Consider the following 19,307-nt stretch of genomic DNA (forward strand, 5'->3'; position numbering starts at 1 on the left):
TGATGCCTTCAGTGACAATCTACAATGTAAATAGTCATGAAAATAAAGAAAACGTATTGAATGAGAAAGTGTGTCCAAACCAATAAATTCAAGGTTTCTGTGGTTTATCCGTTCTACAGTGCTCAATACCGGGGTAAAGAATATACGTTACATCAGGAAAAAACACAGAGGCTATTTCATCCCTACAAGCCTGTTTCGCAGGTTTTCCTGCTCGTCAGGGGATTTTATCAACATTTTTAAAATCCCCTGACGAGCAGGTAAACCTGCGAAACAGGCTTGTAGGGCTGAAATAGCCCAATTCAGTACCGATTCTAAGAGTGATGATTTGATTTGATTCAGAATCAATTCCCGATTAAAACCCATTCTCAAAATATATTATTTGGTGTAAAAATTGGTAAAACCTTTTCAAAACAGGTTATATTTTACAAAAGCCCCTCTTGGTTGCTGACATATACAGTAAGCACGGAGATGCCCTGAAAAAAATAATACAAAATAAAAATAACATTTGATATAGTGTGTGTGTGCCTATATATATATATATATATATATATATATATATATATATATATATATATATATATATATATACAACCGAGGGAGGTGTTTAGGGCATGTCCAACCGGTAGGAAGCCACGGGGAAGACCCAGGACACGTTGGGAAGACTATGTCTCCCGGCTGGCCTTGGAACGCCTCGGGATCCCCCGGGAAGAGCTAGATGAAGTAGTTGGGGAGAGGGAAGTCTGGGCTTCTCTGCTTAGGATGCTGCCCCCGCGACCCAACCTCAGATAAGCGGAAGAAGATGGATGGATGTGTATATATATATATATATATATATATATATATATATAATTTTTTTTCAGTCGGCTCAGGGAGGGCAGAGCGTATAGGAAAGGATTTTTTTTGTGTGTATATGTATACACATGTGTATATATATCTGTATATATATACATACATATGTGTGTGTGTGTATATGTGTACTATATATGTATATATATTTATATATATATACCCATATATATAAATGTATATATAAATATATATGTGTGTGTGTGTGTGTGTGTGTGCGTGCGTGCGTGTGTGTGCGGACATATATATAAATTCTTAATTTTTTATCTTTTTTTTTCAAATATGCATCGATTTATACTTGGAATAATAATAATCTGTAATTCAGTTATGTATCTGTTTTGTAACAGCCCTATTGGAGATACTTCAAAGTCCCATTAATTCAAACCTACACCAATTTAAATGACCCGCCAGTGGCATAGCAATACAAGTTATTTACAGTATAAACACAGTTATAACATTCATTCAATTCCATTTTTTTTTCTTTTTTTTCCCTAAAATGGTGCCGCTGTAGTGGCTGCTGTTGGCTGGAGCTCTGTGCTCTATGTGTCATTATGCTACTTTTTATGTCTTACATACCCTTTGTCTTCTTTGATGTTTGATGTTTCCCTCTTACACACATGTAAGATTGTTTTCTTTGATTTTTGATGTTTCCCTTTTACACACATGTAAGATTGTTTTCTTTGAATTTTGATGTTTCCCTCTTACACACATGTAAGATTGTTTTCTTTGATTTCTGATGTTTCCCTTTTACACACATGTAAGATTGTTTTCTTTGAATTTTGATGTTTCCCTCTTACACACATGTAAGATTGTTTTCTTTGATTTTTGATGTTTCCCTCTTACACACATGTAAGAGGGATGTGTACTATGGCTATGAGTTGTTTTTTTTCCTTGGCCTCAGTCTGGACCCCCTATCCAGGGGCCCAGGCTTAGACTGATTTTTTTTTAATCTTAATCTTTTATTTTTTTCTCCCATTCCCCGCCCCACACTTGTTTACCTGTATCTCACCTTTTTTGAAAGGGACGCCGGAAGTCAGTTCTGTCTCCCTGTAATGTTTGACTGATCTTGAATGGGATTGTGCTGAACATTTTAATTTCCCCTCAGGGATTAATAAAGTATGTCTGATTCTGATTCTGAACATCCATTTCATTTTAAGAACCTGTCTAATTTTTGTCAGTATTTTAATACCATGAACAACTAATCATTGGAGCTCAAATGGTCATGCTCAGAAACCTTGCCCAAGTTATTACATGTGCAATATCATCTAATCCAGGGGTCTAAAATTTAATTTACCTGGGGGCCACTGGACGCAGAGTCTGCGTGATGAAAAGATTTCTTTAAAAAAAATGTTGCATACTCCTCAGCATGTTTAGTTGTATAATGAAGTTTCAAATTGTATTCCTTGTGCACCACAACTTTTTTGTGCAAATAAGACACGTCGGGGTTCAACAAAGAAATATTACATCTCCCACTTTTCCTGGAATTGTCTTTGCTCATCACTAACCTTTCTCTTCACTGCAGGCTTTGAAAAAGACATGTTTGGGGTTGTGGAATATATTTCTATTTAGCCAACTCATGGAGAATAATGTTATTTCCACAGTGTGTGTCGTTCCGCTTTTCCTCCCTACAGCAACACGGCGGCGGTCAGCGGATAATAGCGCAAATAAACGAGCGCAAAAAAGTGACTGCTCCCGGAGTGTTATCCGGCGCCATATAGAAATATATTTAATGTTCATCATGTGAGGCAATGCAAATTAATCAATAAAACAAACAAATAACAGTTTGAATTGGTCCAAAGTTATCAGGGACTGTTATTACTTAGGGACAGGTGTCGCGGTGTGACTGGAGCCAAGCACGTAAGAAAACCCTCGTGTCCATGGCAGCGTCTCCGTCCTTTCACTCATTTGCTGCTTTTCCACTAACGCAGGGGTAGGCAACCCAGAACATTGACAGAGCCATTGTGGACTCAATTAACAACGCCTGCAAGCGCCAGACATATAAAACTTGTGGGCCGCACTAACATTAAACTTTCATATTAAGGTTGGGGCCACAAAATAACGTCTCACGGGCCGCATGTCTGAGACCCATGATCTAATCGAATCAACTCAACATGGGCTTCTTTCATCTGTAATATGACAATTCTGTTAAAGGCCTACTGAAATGAGATTTTCTTATTTAAACGGGAATAGCAGGTCCTTTCTATGTGTCATACTTGATCATTTCGCGATATTGACGTATTTTTGCTGAAAGGATTTAGTAGAGAACATCCACGATAAAGTTTGCAACTGGAGAAAAGCCCTGCCCTGCAGACGATGACGTCACATGTTGAGGGCTCCTCATATATTCACATTGATTTTAATGGGAGCCTCAACAAAAACAACTATTCTGACCGAGAAAACGACAATTTCCCCATTAATTTGAGCGAGGATGAAAGATTCTTGTTTGAGGATATTGATAGCGACGGACTAGAAAAAAAAAAAAACGCGATTGCAATCACGTTGCATTGTGACGGATTCATATGTTTTTAGAGACATTTCCTAGGATAATTCTGGGAAATCCCTTATCTTTCTATTGTGTTGCTCGTGTTTTAGTGAGTTTAACAATACCTGATAGTCGGAAGTGTATGTCCACGACCAGTGTTGATGGGCAGTGTCTCGGGGAAGTCGACGGCAGCTGTAAGGGAGGCACAAGCTCAGCTGATATCTGGTAAGTGGCGACTTTTTAACCACAATTTTATCACTGAAACCTACTGGTTGACATGTAGTCGGGATCCATGTCCGCTCTGATCCATAGGAAAGTTTCACCTCCGTGAATTTTAAACAAGGAATTGTGTGGCTAAAGGCTAAAGCTTCCCAACTCCGTTTTTGTACTTTGACTTCTCCAATATTAATTAAACAAATCTCAAAAGATACAGCAACACAGATGTCCAGAATACTGTGTAATTATGCCATTAAAGCAGACGACTTTTAGCTGTGTGTGTGCGCAGCGCTCATATTCATAACAGCTCGCGAAGTCACGCGTACACGTCATCATTACGCGACGTCCATCCATCCATCCATCATCTTCCGCTTATCCGAGGTCGGGTCGCGGGGGCAGCAGCCTAAGCAGGGAAGCCCAGACTTCCCCCTCCCCAGCCACTTCGTCTAGCTCTTCCCTGGGGATCCCGAGGCGTTCCCAGGCCAGCCAGGAGACATAGTCTTCCCAACGTGTCCCGGGTCTTCCCCGTGGCCTCCTACTGGTTGGACATGCCCTAAACACCTCCGTAGGGAGGCGTTCGGGTGGCATCCTGACCAGATGCCCGAACCGCCTCATCTGGCTCCTCTCAATTTGGAGGAGCAGCGGTTTTACTTTGAGCCCCTCCCGGATGGCAGAGCTTCTCACCCTATTTCCGGCGGAGGAAACTCATTTCGGCCGCTTGTACCCGTGATCTTATTCTTTCGGTCACGGCCCAAAGCTCATGACCATAGGTGAGGATGGGAACGTAGATCGACCGGTAAATTGAGAGCTTTGCCTTCCGGCTCAGCTCCCTCTTCACCACAACGGATCGATACAATGTCCGCATTACTGAAGACGCCGCACCGATCCGCCTGTCGATCTCACGATCCACTCTTCCCCCACTCGTGAACAAGTCTCCTAGGAACTTGAACTCCTCCACTTGGGGCAGGGTCTCCGCGACGTTTTCAAGAAAAAAGTCCCGGGATATTTAAAATTGCAATCTAGTAAAGCTTCGCGGTGGCAGAGGGGTTAGTGCGTCTGCCTCACAATACAATGTTCCTGCAGTCCTGGGTTCAAATCCAGGCTCGGGATCTTTCTGTGTGGAGTTTGCATGTTCTCTCCGTGAATGTGTGGGTTCCCTCCGGGTACTCCGGCTTCCTCCCACCTCCAAAGACATGCACCTGGGGATAGGTTGATTGGCAACACTAAATTGGCCCTAGTGTGTGAATGTGAGTGTGAATGTTGTCTGTCTATCTGTGTTGGCCCTGCGATGAGGTGGCGACTTGTCCAGGGTGTACCCTGCCTTCCGCCCGATTGTAGCTGAGATAGGCGCCAGCGCCCCCCGCGACTCCGAAAGGGAATAAGCGGTAGAAAATGGATGGATATACAATTTAGTAAACTAAAAAGGCCGTATTGGCATGTGTTGCAATGTTAATATTTCATCATTGATATATAAACTATCAGACTGCGTGGTCGGTAGTAGTGGGTTTCAGTAGGCCTTTAAAGGCTTAACACAATTTATTTTGTCATGTATGAAAATAACTTAGAGTTTATTGTACTCGGCTGATTAAATGTGGAAGGTGATGCATTAACGCCGTTTTGCGCTCAGAGTGTGTGTGTGTGTGTGTGTGCGTGCGTGTCCGTGTGTGTGCGTGCGCAGGCTGCGCGGGAGAGAGTGGGAGGAGCAGAAAGTGCTCCAGTCCAATCCGGGCGGGCGGGTAAAGCCTCTCCTCCTATACGCTCTTCCCTCCCTGAGCCGGCAGAAAAGAGTGAAACCTGCCACCGAGGTGAGAGCGCAGATGTCATGAGAAAAAGCCCCGGCCGAGTCCGACCAGAGCGCGATCACCGACACGTCGAGACACCTCAGCCCGCCTCCATGCGCCTCGCTCCGGGATGCTTTTAGCGCACACGCCGGCTACAACCAGGGCAGCAGGCGGACGTCGACGCAGACCACCGCCACCTTTCTAGTTGTCAGTGTTGTTGTTTTTTTTTTTTAAACCTTGGATCTTGTCCGACTATTATTTTGTAGCGTTTATGTTTGTATCTTCATGACTGCTGCGTTGGGAAGAGAGCCGCCACAGCAACACCATGCGAGGTAAGACGCGCGCAATCCACTCCGAAAGCGCACAAACACGCGCTGACACGGCCTTTGTCGTCCCACTGTGGACATTGAAACTTTATTAGGGGGGAGTTTCTCTTAGTGGAGACGTATTTTTTTTGTGTGTGGGTGTGTTATCACGTTGCAAGGTGCAAGTAGTGGTCAAAGTGGATCACCCAGAACCCACATGCGTAAAAATATGCTTGGGAATGAGAAGTGCAGCAGGCGCCGTGATGTTTTGACGAATTAATCATTGCATCCGTGCTGGAAGTTTCCACTCAGTGAGGGGAAAAAATAAGTCGTATTTTGTGTAGTTTTGATGCTAAAAGTTGACTTGACTTGTACTCACTCCACTAACCCATTTCTCTGCTGAATTTTAACGTCAATGCCGTCTCTCTCTTTCTCTATCTCTCCCTCTCTTTTACACACATGCACACACACACACACACACACACACATACACACACTCACACACACATAAACCCTTTCCTAATATTCTTCATCCTCTATTCCAGTGGTTCTCAACCTTTTTTCAGTGATGTACCCCCTGTGAATTGTTTTTAAATTCAAGTACTCCCTGATAAGAGCAAAACAAAAAGAGATACATAAGTAAAATACAGCACTATGTCATCAGATTGTGATTTATTCAGTTGTATAAAAGTGCAAAATATTGCTCATTTGTAGTGGTCTTTCTTGAACCACTTGGGGGGGAAAAAAGATATAAAAATAACTGAAAACTTGTTGAGAAATAAACAAGTGATTCAATTATAAATACGGACTTCTACACATAGAAGTAATCATCAACTTAGAGTGGTAATAGAGATCCATCTGGATTGATGAACTTAATTCTAAACATTTCTTCACAAAAAAAAAGAAATCAATATTTATGGAACATGTCCACAAAAAAATCTAGCTGTCAACACTAAATATTGCATTGTTGTATTTTTTTCACAGTTTATGAACTTACATTCATATTTTGTTGAAGTATTATTCAATACATATATTTTTAAATGATTTTTTAATTGTTGCTATTTTTAGAATATTTTTAAAAAATCTCACGTACCCCTTGGCTTACCTTCAAGTACCACCAGGGGTACACGTACCCCCATTTGAGAACCACTGCTATATTCAATGTCAAAGAACAGCATCATGAGCATTTCTGCACATTTTCCATAAGGCCTATATAGGCTTATATTTGTATTATTGATCCTTATTATTGGGGAGGATTCCTTCATTGCATGAAGTGAATTATATTTGTATAGTGAATTATATTTATATAGCGCCTTTTCTCTAGTGACTCAAAGCGCTTTACATTTAAACCAGTGTGGGTAGTACTGGGAGCAGGTGGGTAAAGTGTCTTGCCCAAGGACACAATGGCAGTGACTAGGATGGTGGAAGCGGGGATCGAACCTGGAACCCTCAAGTTGCTGGCACGGCCACTCTACCAACCCAGCTATACCGTAAAAAAAAAAATCTAAAACACTTATATTAAACCTTAAATGCATGTATAGGCCTGTATTAGACCGGATGTTTTTAATGTGGAATTTACTGACTATATTCCTTGCCGTGGATCGAAGTGGATGCTGATGCATCTCCTCATTAGATATTTTAGACATTTAAAATATCTGACGCATAGCAGACTTGTTCAGGGTGGACCCGGCCTTCCGCCCGAGTGCAGCTGGGATAGGCTCCAGCACCCCCCAAAGGGGTAAGCGGAATAAAACGGATGGATGGATGATGCATGGCAATAATTCCGCATACACGCCAACCCAATATTGTCAAGACTATTTCAATAACAGCTATATATGGTGATGTAATGCGTGTTCCAAATAAACCAATACCAAATGTAGACCAAATTAGGACCACTGCATGGCTAAACCTGCACAACTTTTGCTGTTATATTTAAAGTTTGGATGCCATATGAAGTTTTCTCCTGCAGCTTCAGACCATTTGAAGCAAAAAAAAAAAAAAAACGCCAAACATGGCCCAACTCTCTCTCTCTAGATTATCTTACCTAACTTCTCTGCTGTAATGTTTTTTATTCACATTGTAGCAGGCCTTACGACCACTCTTGTGCATGGGATGTTTCGGTGGGTGGTGGGGGTGTGGGGGGGTCTATATATACGAAAAAGCCCAGCTTTCACTTTACAACCATGGTTAGCAGTGGAGGCCCCTGAAGCGTCACCCTCTCTCTCTCTCTCTCTCTCTCTCACCCTTCTTTCTGCATCTCTATCTCTCTCCCTCTCTCCATCTTCCTCTCTCCCTCTGCACGCCCGAAAGGGTTTTGTCAGATAGAATTAAATCAGAGTGGGCCGCACGCCCCCCACTCTCAACCTGTGTGTGTGTGTCTGTGCGTGTGTGTGTGTGTGTGTGTGTGAGAGAGAGAGAGTCTCGGCTGCCCTTACATAGAAATGTGCTCACCACCACAAGGTTATGAAAATTAGAGGCCCCTCATGTGTCGTGGTAATTATCATTTAACAATAGCCGCAACTTGTGAAGTTCAGATGATGTCACTTCATCACCAGGTCGGAGACAAATAATAACCACAGCCTTTTCTGCATTTCAGAAAAATGTGTGTGTTGCTGGATGGTGTAAAGTAACTCGACATGATGCAGGGAGTTAAATTAAGCCTTTGCAGCAAATCTCAGTATCATTTTTTTGATGCGAGACAAAATAAGGGTACGGATGCATTTTAGTAACTTCAAAGTCATGAAAGAGTGGGGGACAGCTTTGCAAAACACGACACGGGACCCTGTGTGCACGTAGGTAAGAGAGAGAGTTTGCATCACTTTGGTGCTGGGACAGGTCACAGAGTTCAGCATAGTGGCGGCGGGGTGAAGAGACTGGCTTTTAGACCACCGGTTTTGCTCACGTTAGCAAAACTAGGCAGGTAGTTGACCATCAGATGATACCCTGGCGGGAGCAGTCTGATTACCGCCAGAGTACCATTCCAATCTTGTTACATTGCAAACTTTTTTATGTATGCAATATCAATGAGGTATATGGCTATTGAGTGAAACCCTTATGGCAGGGGTCGGGAACCTTTTTGGCTGAGAGAGCCATGAAAGCCAAATATTTCAAAATGTATTTCCATGAGAGCCACATAATATTTTTTAACACTGAATACAACTAAATGCGTTAATTTTTAAGTAAGACCAACATTTTTAGAGTATAATAAGTCTCTTATTCTTTTTAATAACATTGTTATTCTAAAGTTAACCAACTATAAATATAATACTTCTTACCATTATTGCGACATCTTGAACATGTGCGGTAGAAAATGGATGGTTGGATTAAAATGCATGAGAATGTTTTATAATTTGAGGGTTATTTTTAACACTGTGAATACCAGCGGAATTATTCATTACTTATCGTGTTAAGCAATGTCAGCTAAGATTTATCTGAGGGCCAGATGCAGTCATCAAAAGAGCCACATCTGGCTCTAGAGCCATAGGTTCCCTACCCCTGCCTTATGGGTATCATCTGATGGCTACTGCACTGTATGTGAACTTTGATTTTTTTTTAAATGCTGCACTTTATATATGTCTGCACTTAAAACGAAGCTGCTAAAATACTGTAGCTTGACCGCCCACTGATTTGTAATTCACATACAAATTCTAAATCCTAATTCAAAGCCGTTGCCTGACCAGGGCTCAAAAAATCTGCAGAGACTCCTCCCTCCCCCACCAAGGACTGTTTTCACTGCTGGACTATAGAAAGAGGTTCCGCAGCCTCCGTAACAGAACCTCCAGGTTCTGTAACAGCTTCTTCACTCAGGCCATAAGACTCTTGAATGCATCATAATAATCTCTTCAATCCCCCACAGCAAAAAAACAAATTTATTTGCTGGAATATAAAAAAAAATATAAAACATACATCCATAAATGTGGATGCATATGCAAAAGTGCATTCTGTACTGTAATCTATTTATTTCCATCTGCACCTTATTGCTCTTCTATCCTGTGCTACAAGTTAATGCAACAAAATGTTGTTCTTATCTGTACTGTAAAGTTCAAATTTGATTGACAAAAAAACAAAGTCTAAGTCTTCATACTCTCTATGTCAGTGGTTCTCAAATGGGGGTAAACGTACCCCTGGGAGTACTTGAAGGAATGCCAAGGGGTACGTGAGATGTTTTAAAAATATTCTAAAAATAGCAACAATTCAAAAATCCTTTATAAATATATTTATTGAATAATACTTCAACGAAATATGAATGTAAGTTCATAAACTGTGAAAAGAAATGCAGCAATGCAATATTCAGTGTTGACAGTTAGATTTTTTGTGGACATGTTCCATAAATATTGATGTTAAAGATTTCTTTTTTTGTGAAGAACTATTTAGAATTAAGTTCATAAATCCAGATGGACCTTTTTTACAATCCCCAAAGAGGGCACTTTAAGTTGATGATTACTTCTATGTGTAGAAATCTTTATTTATAATTGAATATCTTGTTTATTTTTCAACAAGTTTTTTGTACATCTTTTTTCCAAATAGTTCAAGAAAGACCAGAACAAATGAGCAATATTTTGCACTCTTATACAATTTAATAAATCAGAAACTGATGACATAGTGTTGTATTTTACTTCTTTATCTCTTTTTTTCAACCAAAAATGCTTTGCTCTGATTAGGGGGTACTTGAATTAAAAAAATGTTCACAGGGGGTACATCACTGAAAAAAGGTTGAGAACCACTGGTCTAAGTATTGTGCTCGTGTTTTAAAATGTTTATCATTAAGTAATTTTTAAAATTGTTTTGTACTTTCAAAATCTTGTGTTGTGGACGTTAGATGTGCCGTAAAAGGACCACAGATGGAAATTAGCATGGTGCTAAAACCTGGTGCAGCCCTCTTCTTAATGAAACTGCACATTGTCCTTCAAATAAACAAATACAAAAAAAAAGGAAAAAAAAAAAGAGGTTGACCGTGGTCAAAGCGATGAGTTGGCGACTTGTCCAGGGTGTACACCGCCTTCCGCCCGATTGTAGCTGTGATAGGCACCAGCGCCCCCCGTGACCCCAAAAGGGAATAAGCGGTAGAAAATGGATGGATGGAACTGTCACAACAATAAGGTGGAGTGATGCTGTGCTTATTGCCGCTTGTTAGCGTCTTTATTCTCCTGCACTCAAACACGGCACAGTGAGAGCATCATTTAGCACCCCTACACACATACACACACACACACACACACACACACACACACACACACACACACACCAATACTACGCATGACAACCTCATGCCAATAGAATTAGTCCCATCCTGCTTTGCTGCGGAGGCTTGTGTGAACATTGATCTCCCCGATTCCACCGCATCCCCAAATCCATTTTTAGCACACGGAAGCAGTCTGTTCAGATAAATCTATGGCACGTCACTCAGATGAAATCAACATATCTGTATCCTAAAACGTAACGCATAGTTTTCCTGGTGTCGTACCAGGTGAGACGGGGGTGAGACTTCATGTCAGGAGGAGGGGAACAGGTTCATTTCAGCCACAAAATCACAGATTTATCTTATTTGATACTCTAAAGCAGGGGTCCTCAACCACCGGTCTGGGAACCGGTACCGGTCCATGACAAATTCGCTACCAGGCCGCAGAGAAACATTAAATAATTTATAAAGGACTGCATTTTGTCCAACTTAACTTTGGCCTGTCCCACTAGACCAGGGGTTTCAAACTTGTTTGCATTGAGAACCACACCATGGCTGCCATCAGAGGGCAGCTCGTAACAGTAAATCATTAATGAATTTGTCTACGAATTTAAATTTTTAAAAAAAGTCTTAAGTAAAGAGTAAAAAAAAATCTGCAGATTTTACCACTTTTTTTTACAGAAAAAAAGTTGCCAGATTTTTGCTGTAATATATATGGTGTTTTTTTGTTATTATTATTTTCAAATTATCCATCCATTTTCTACCGCTTGTCCCTTTCGGGGTCGCGGGGGGTGCTGGAGCCTATCTCGGCTGCATTGGGGAGGAAGGCGGTGTACACCCTGGACAAGCATCATATTATTGTAAATAGAAATACAGTGCTGCTGTTTTTATTTTGCTGCCAGTTTTTTTACCATAATAACATGTGGTACCATAAAATCATCAACCGTAAAAAAAAACAAAAAAACAACAACAACAAAAAACTGACAGCTCAGTCGATATAATTTTACTGAAAGAAAAAAAAAATTGGTCGGGTTTTTTTTCAACTTATAGTAATATTCTGTAAAAAAAAAAATCCATACATTTTTACGGTAAAATCTATTGGTTATTTTCATAGTGTACAATTTGATGGATAACTTGCTTCAAAATCATAAGTTAAGCAGATATTTGTAGTATTTATTTGGATTTCGACCAACAAAGTTAGATAATATAATATTTGTTGCAATATTGGACACTATTTTTCCCCCTGTAAAACTAGAAGAAAAAAAAAACAACTAATATTTACCCACTTTTACTTTTAACTCTAGATGAGTTGTGTGGTCCTCTGTGTTGTCTGTTTTGTTTAGTTTTTTTTTGTTTTTTTGTATTTCTATTTATTGTTTTAATTGGTTTTACCCTTTAAAATCGTTTTTAATCATATATATTTATTATTTTTTTAATTTATTTTTTTATATTGGTTTTATTTTTTTTTCAGTCATGGGTGGAGCTAAGGATATTTGAATATTTTTTTAATATTGTTGTGCAGCACTTTGGAAACATTTATGTTGTTTAAATGTACTATACAAACAAAGTGGATTGGATTGGATCTTTAGTAAGAAAATAGGAAAGTAAAGAAATAAAATATAAGGTATTATATTATGTTAGACCTGCTCGACATCCATTGCTTTCCTCCTCTCTAAGGTTCTCATAGTCATCATTGTCACCGACGTCCCACTGGGTCATTATTGTCACCAATGTCCCACTGGGTGTGAGTTTTCCTTGCCCTTATGTGGGCCTACCGAGGATGTCGTGGTGGTTTGTGCAGCCCTTTGAGACACTAGTGATTTAGGGCTATATAAGTAAACATTGATTGATTGATTGATATATTGACACATATTTCCAGGCTTTTGCAGGCCATGTAAAAGGATGTGGAGGTCCCAATCTGGCCCACCAGCCTTGAGTTTGACACCTGTGCACTAGACACACCAATGAGCTTGTTTATGAATGTACAATAAAACTCCTCACAGGAAGTCGCCATTTGTTAAACTTTGTGACATGACACAATGCACAATAATGAACATATAAAATATAAATGTGACAGATTGTAGCCAAAGGCTGATTTCCATCTGCATCTCATTGCAAAAACACACGCCCACGGCTTCCACTAATTCAGCCTTTAGTGAGTTGTATTTTTCATACACTTATTTTTGCCTGTATTTATCTGGCATGAGTGGAAAACCGGTCCCTGAAAATAATGCCGACATTAAACCGGTCCGTGGCGCAAAAAAGGTTGGGGTCCCCCTGCTCTAAAGTATACACCACGTGCACTATTACCCGGGGTGTGAGCACTTCATTTTCAGGCTGGGTTAATGTCGATTGTGTTGTTTATTGTGTGTTTGTGCTGACTAATGGCCGAGTGTTATGTAAGAAGCGAGGAGAGATTACCTCAAGCCCGTGGAGGCCACATAGTTAATCCCTCAACACAGCCCCACTGACTGAGCTACGGTCCCTCAGTGCTGTTGCAACACACATCTTTTTGGACGCCTATCCCATTGGCAATACTCTTGTCTAATAGATAGCCAGGGTGTGTGCGCTTGTGCGCCCCGTAGTCCCACTGAGCCGCTATCATAGCTCATGTTTGTTTAGCATAGACTCCATGTTGGTTTTATCCCTCTAGCTGTCTGGGTGTACTTGAGGCGAACTTCCATGCCCTTTTCTCCCCAGTCGCTGTTTTTTTTTTTAATCTCCACGCGCACAAAGCGTGGGCTATACGGCACGCTTGGGTTTGTGTCGCCGCTTTATCTACGCCAGGAGGGATTTTCAGCCCTGAACAACTTCTAAACTCTAAATCTGCCTTGAAGTCATAAAGTCCTCGTACTGCTGCGCCTTCTGTCTTGCCAGTTTTTACTTATCCATAAAGGAAGTGTGTCTCGACGGAGCTACAATAATATTTAATATTCACATTTTAATCCGTTTTACTGCACTCCTTAATCGCAAAAACATTATTGAATACATTTTTTTTTTTGTGGGGGGAATTACTTTCAAATGTACACCAGCTGAACAGGACTATTGCGTTTTATTATGATGTGTGTAAGAACAGCAAATACACACACTTGTTATGTTTACATGCACTAAAAATTTAATTACTGTATTTTTTGGAGTATAAGTCGCATCGGAGTATAAGTCGCACCTGCCGAAAATGCATAATAAAGAAGGGAAAAAACATATAGAAGTCGCACTGGAGTATAAATCGCATTTTTGGGAGAATTTTTTTTGATAAAAGCCAACACCAAGAATCACCATTTGAAAGGCAATTTGAAATTAATAAAGAATAGTGAACAACAGGCTGAATAAGTGTACGTTATATGACGCATAAATAACCAACTGAGAAGGTGCCTGGTATGTTAACGTAACATATCACGGTAAGAGTCATTCAAATAACTATACCATATAGAACATGCATTTACGTTTACCAAACAATCTGTCACTCCTATTTGCTAAATCCCAGGAAATATTATACGTCTAGTCTCTTACGTGAATGAGCTAAATAATATTATTTGATATTTTACTATGAAAAAAACTGCGACTTATAGTCCGAAAAATATGGTATTGCATGGATTGGGTTGAAACCAGCTTTTCAAAAAACAACCTTTATTAGGTTATTGACTTTTTAGATATGAGATTAACACATCGATAACATATAACATATCTGCAGTATAGCAACCCCCCTAAATATATATATATATATATATTTTTTTTTTTAAGACCGTTTTTGGTTTTATTTAACAAAAAAGTGCCAACAAATTCATTATAAAGTGGCCAACATATGAAGTTAAATAATCATATAACCTTTCATTATTCACTTAGATATAATTTTACATGTGTCAAGTTTTCCTTTTCTTTTGATTGATTGATTGAAACTTTTATTAGTAGATTGCACAGTACAGTACATATTCCGTACAATTGACCACTAAATGATAAAATCCGAATAAGTTTTTCAACTGGTTTAAGTCGGGGTCCATTTCAGAGTGTAAAGTAGAGATTATCGGATGTAGGTGGTTAATACGAATCATTATAATACATCATTATTATTCAAATATTATCGGTGCATCTCCCGGGAGTTATATCTCCCGCTGTCTTTAAAAACGAGGAACACCTCAATTTCTAACTTTAATAGAGAGTCCTTGAATGCACCACAGTTGTGGGCATAGAGATGCAAAACTGAAATGTGTACGTAACTTTCTCCTACGCTGCCACAAAAAGAATTATAACATTTTAAACTTTTTTTTCTATAGTTCAAAAACATTGGTGCCTGTGTGTGAATGTTTAAAGGTGAGCTTTGATGACGTTATGACGTCTGTGTTGAGTGAAGTTGTTAAAATAGTTAGTCGCTATACAAAGGTATCAAACCATTATGTATTTTTGGAAGAAGGTAGGCAATTTTAGAATTTTTTCATTTGATTCAAGCAACCTTATTATTGAACTTTCACGGTTTTATTATTTGTATCAGATACAGAATCAGCTTTATCGACCAAGTACGTTTAACAAATGAGGCATTTGACCTGGTAGACTGTGCTCTCTTTGTTAAGTGCAAGAAACAAAGGAAACCACAACAACTATATTAACATTTATGATGTTGTTTTAAATAAATGATAAATGGGTTTTACTTGTATAGCACTTTTCTACCTTCAAGGTACTCAAAGCGCTTTGACACTACTTCCACATTTACACATTCACACACACATTCACACACTGATGGAGGGAGCTGCCATGCAAGGCGCTAACCAGCACCCATCAGGAGCAAGGGTGAAGTGTCTTGCTCAGGACACAACGGACGTGACGAGGTTAGTACTAGGTGGAGATTGAGCCAGGGACCCTCGGGTTGCGCACGGCCACTCTCCCACTACGCCACGCCGTCCCTAAGTAGCGTATAAATTTAAATGGAGGCAAATAAATCTTCAGACTTTACAAAAGCCCAGGGGCCCCCTTGTGCTACAACATCACCACTTATCCCCCACCCCATCCCCCCTGTGTAAAGATATATATATATCAGTTTTATTGTGCTTTTCAACGGCCTAATATGTGTGATCGGAAAATAAAATCTCGGCCACGTTAAAAGAAAAAATAAAGCTGGTACAGTAGGATTGGTTTCGGCAATGATTATTTTCTCCTTCATTTCGGCCCGGATTATGCGTGAAATTATTCCCATTCACCCTTGGAGATGGGAAGCTGATTTCAGGTGAACAAATGTTAAAGCACTTAAGATAAAAGGGAAATAAGGGAAGGGAGAACGAGTCTGAGATAAGAAAGGAGCGCAATTCCAAGACTTTGGGGTTATATAATAAAGCAATTGTGTTGGGGGGGAAAGTAAGGAAGCGCTCAAAAGCGCTAATTTCCATGAACTGTGTCGTGTGTAGGCGTGCAGTCTACATTATTAACACGCACAAAAACATACTGTACATAGATACTGTGATCAGATTACACTCGCAAACTGCAGTGGTGAGTAACGCCTGCACCCATAACGGCTGCATCCAAAGTCCACGCTCGCAAACTTATCCAACACAAAATCAGATTAGTCCGTAAACTCCACGTTGGTGTCAGTATTACATTTCTACCTCTTTTAAAAAAAAAAATGCTAAATTTGCTTTAGTACCGCATGTATAAAAGGGGCTCGTGTAAAAACGTCATTTGATGCTCACAATTACAGAGTTTCCTGAATGCCACTTTGCTCGCCATCATTGCAATGGTCATTGGTGCATAATGAGGAAGTGATATCTTGTTTTTTTGTAGCTACTGGCTAGGACATGAGCATCAAATAATAGCGACGAGTAACTTAGAGTCTCCGAATGTGTCTACTGGCTGAAGGTGCGGAGTGTTGGCAGGTGCAACAATAAGCCTGTGACTTAGCCAACTGCATCTTTTCTTAATGACAAAGATTAGGCTGTTTTAGTGCTTGTAATCCCATTGAAGAGATTCTTATTAGGTCTATCTTTCCTTCTCTTGATCCCCCTCTCTTTCTATCTCTTGAGCAACATCACTTAGCTGAAGTGTGTGTGTGTTTGTGTGTGTGTCAACAAAACTGCTGCGCAGGACACACACAGTGGCCAGCAGTTGGCTCGAGCTCCCTTCGCCTTCCTTCGCAAAGGGAATGGAATTATGAAACCAAGACTATTGCTGCTTTTACTCACTCAACTCCAATTTAAGCTTGATAATTTATTCTGTTAAATCATGCCACTAGAGAGGAAGAGAGAGAGAGAAAGCAGGTGAAGAGCAGAGCAGGCTATGTGCAAGTCTTTGTGATCAATTTGCCTCTGCGCGAGATGCCCCTGGGGCCACTTTGGGGAGAACCTTGTTAGGCTGAGTTAAATTGTTGCCCGAGGCGAGCTATTAGTGGCCATCCCTGAGAGAGGACACACACATCGCATGCTCCCGCACTTAAACAGAAACGCACACACATGCATTGAGACACACACACATCGGGACCAACGGGCTCTCATTCATAGGCCCGAGTTCACATAAACATCCAAGCCGTGCGGAAGAAGATCCTTAATATAACGTCACCCATATAGAGAAGTGCCCATTCATGCAGTACTTCCTCCGCTCTGCAGGAGGCAACAGCGGGACAGATGCATCACAATAAAGCAGCAGTATAAGTAGGCAACTTCTATGACACAAATATGGACAGGGACGGGCTCTGTAACCCAGTTCCATAATTACATCGGTGCCGACTTATGCGGGTCACGTCGTGATGCAGGGTTTGTTATCCCAGGAATGCAGATCGGGCTTCGGACACAGCGTGCAGGTAGAAACAAATGATTTATTTAGAAATAAATCAGACGGTAACAAAGAAAAACGTGCTCATAGCACTTAAAGGCCTACTGAAACCCACTACTACTGACCACGCAGTCTGATAGTTTATATATCAATGATGAAATATTAACATTGCAACACATGTCAATACGGCCGGTTTAGTTTACTAAATTACAATTTTAAATTTCCCGCGGAGTTTCTTGTTGAAAACGTCGCGGAATGATGACGCGTATGATGATGTCTCGGGTTGTACCGGACATGTTAGCCCAGCACCACTTTCGGCTAAAAGTCGTCTCTTTTCATCGCATAATTACACAGTAATTTGAACATCTGTGTTGCTGAATCTTTTGCTATTTATTCAATTAATAATGGGGACGATAAAGAAGAATGCTGTTGGTGGAAAGCGGTGGATTGCAGCTGACTTTAGCACCGGAACACAGCCGGTGTTTCTTTATTTGTTGTGAAGCTTTAACACAGAGCGGTCAAGCGAACATGTTTCTCTATGTCAACCAGCAAGTCTTTTGATGGGAAATTGTGATATTAAGTCGGCTCTTACCGGAGACTTGAGTGGAATATGCGACCTCCTCCTGCAGCTCAAAAAGGCAGCTGTGATCTTGGCTCCTCGGCTTCTCTCAGAGACACTGGCGGTCACCGCAGCCATCCAACTTTCAGGTATGACTTTAAAATCTCACTAAAACACTATTAACACAATAAGCAGATAAGGGATTTTCCGGAATTATCCTAGTAAATGTGTCTAATTACATCTGAAACGCTCCCACTGCTGTCGCCTGGAGTCGTCGCCATTTTTTTTTCTTTTTTCTAGTGCTTCACTCTAACTTTCTTCATCCACGAATCTTTCATCCTCGCTCAAATTAATGGGGAAATTGTCGCTTTCTCGGTCCGAATAGCTCTTGCTGCTGGAGGCCATGATTATAAACAATGTGAGGATGTGAGGAGCCCTACAAGCCGTGACGTCACGCGCACATTGTCTGCTACTTCCGGTAAAGGCAAGGCTTTTTTATTAGCGGCCAAAAGTTGCAAACTTTATTGTCGATGTTCTCTACTAAATCCTTTCAGCAAAAATATGGCAATATCGCGAAATGATCAAGTCTGACACATAAAATGGACCTGCTATCCCCGTTTAAATAAGAAGATCTCATTTCAGTAGGCCTTTAAGGCAAAGACTAAAGGAGCTAGCGTGGGAGCTAGAAGGTAAAAAGAGCCTAGCGTGGAAGCTAGCAGGTACAGAGCAGGAAACCAACGTCGTCATCTGTTTTATTAAACAAACTAGGAAGCCAGACCGAGTGAGACCAGGGCATGGACTAAATAGCCCTCTGATTAGCGCCCAGGCAACAGGTGCGCTTCCCTCCCGAACACCAACCAGAGGCAGGTGAATGGAATGCGCCGTCAAGGCAACCGAGAGACACAAACTGAAAAGGTGCTGAGAACGCAAGTGAACCGAAAAACGTAAATAGACTATGATCCGGGCAGCGGATTATGACAGTAGTAACCACATTGAAAAAAAAAATAGCTATAAGTGCCTTATTCCGGTGCTAAATTGATGCATGTCTACACTAAGTCTTTTAACCCCTTAAATAAATACTGTATTTTCCGCACTATGATGCGCACCGGATTATAAGGCACACCTTCAATTGATGGCCTATTTTAAAACTTTGTTCATATATAAGGCGCACCGCATTATAAGGCGCATA

At 40.6% G+C, this 19,307-nt stretch overlaps 1 protein-coding gene across 1 annotated transcript in view; it reads left to right on the plus strand.

Moving 5' to 3' along the window:
- The first annotated feature begins 5,306 nt into the window (after positions 1 to 5,306).
- rorb (RAR-related orphan receptor B) overlaps positions 5,307 to 19,307 on the plus strand; it is a 57,005-nt gene continuing 43,004 nt past the window's right edge. The window contains exon 1 of the mRNA XM_061906791.1: positions 5,307 to 5,657. Coding sequence (XP_061762775.1) covers positions 5,651 to 5,657 — 7 coding nt within the window. The 5' untranslated portion in view covers positions 5,307 to 5,650. The remainder of the gene's footprint in view (positions 5,658 to 19,307) is intronic.

The sequence above is a fragment of the Nerophis ophidion genome, linkage group LG07, assembly GCF_033978795.1.
Source record: "Nerophis ophidion isolate RoL-2023_Sa linkage group LG07, RoL_Noph_v1.0, whole genome shotgun sequence".
In the NCBI taxonomy this organism is placed as follows: domain Eukaryota; kingdom Metazoa; phylum Chordata; class Actinopteri; order Syngnathiformes; family Syngnathidae; genus Nerophis; species Nerophis ophidion.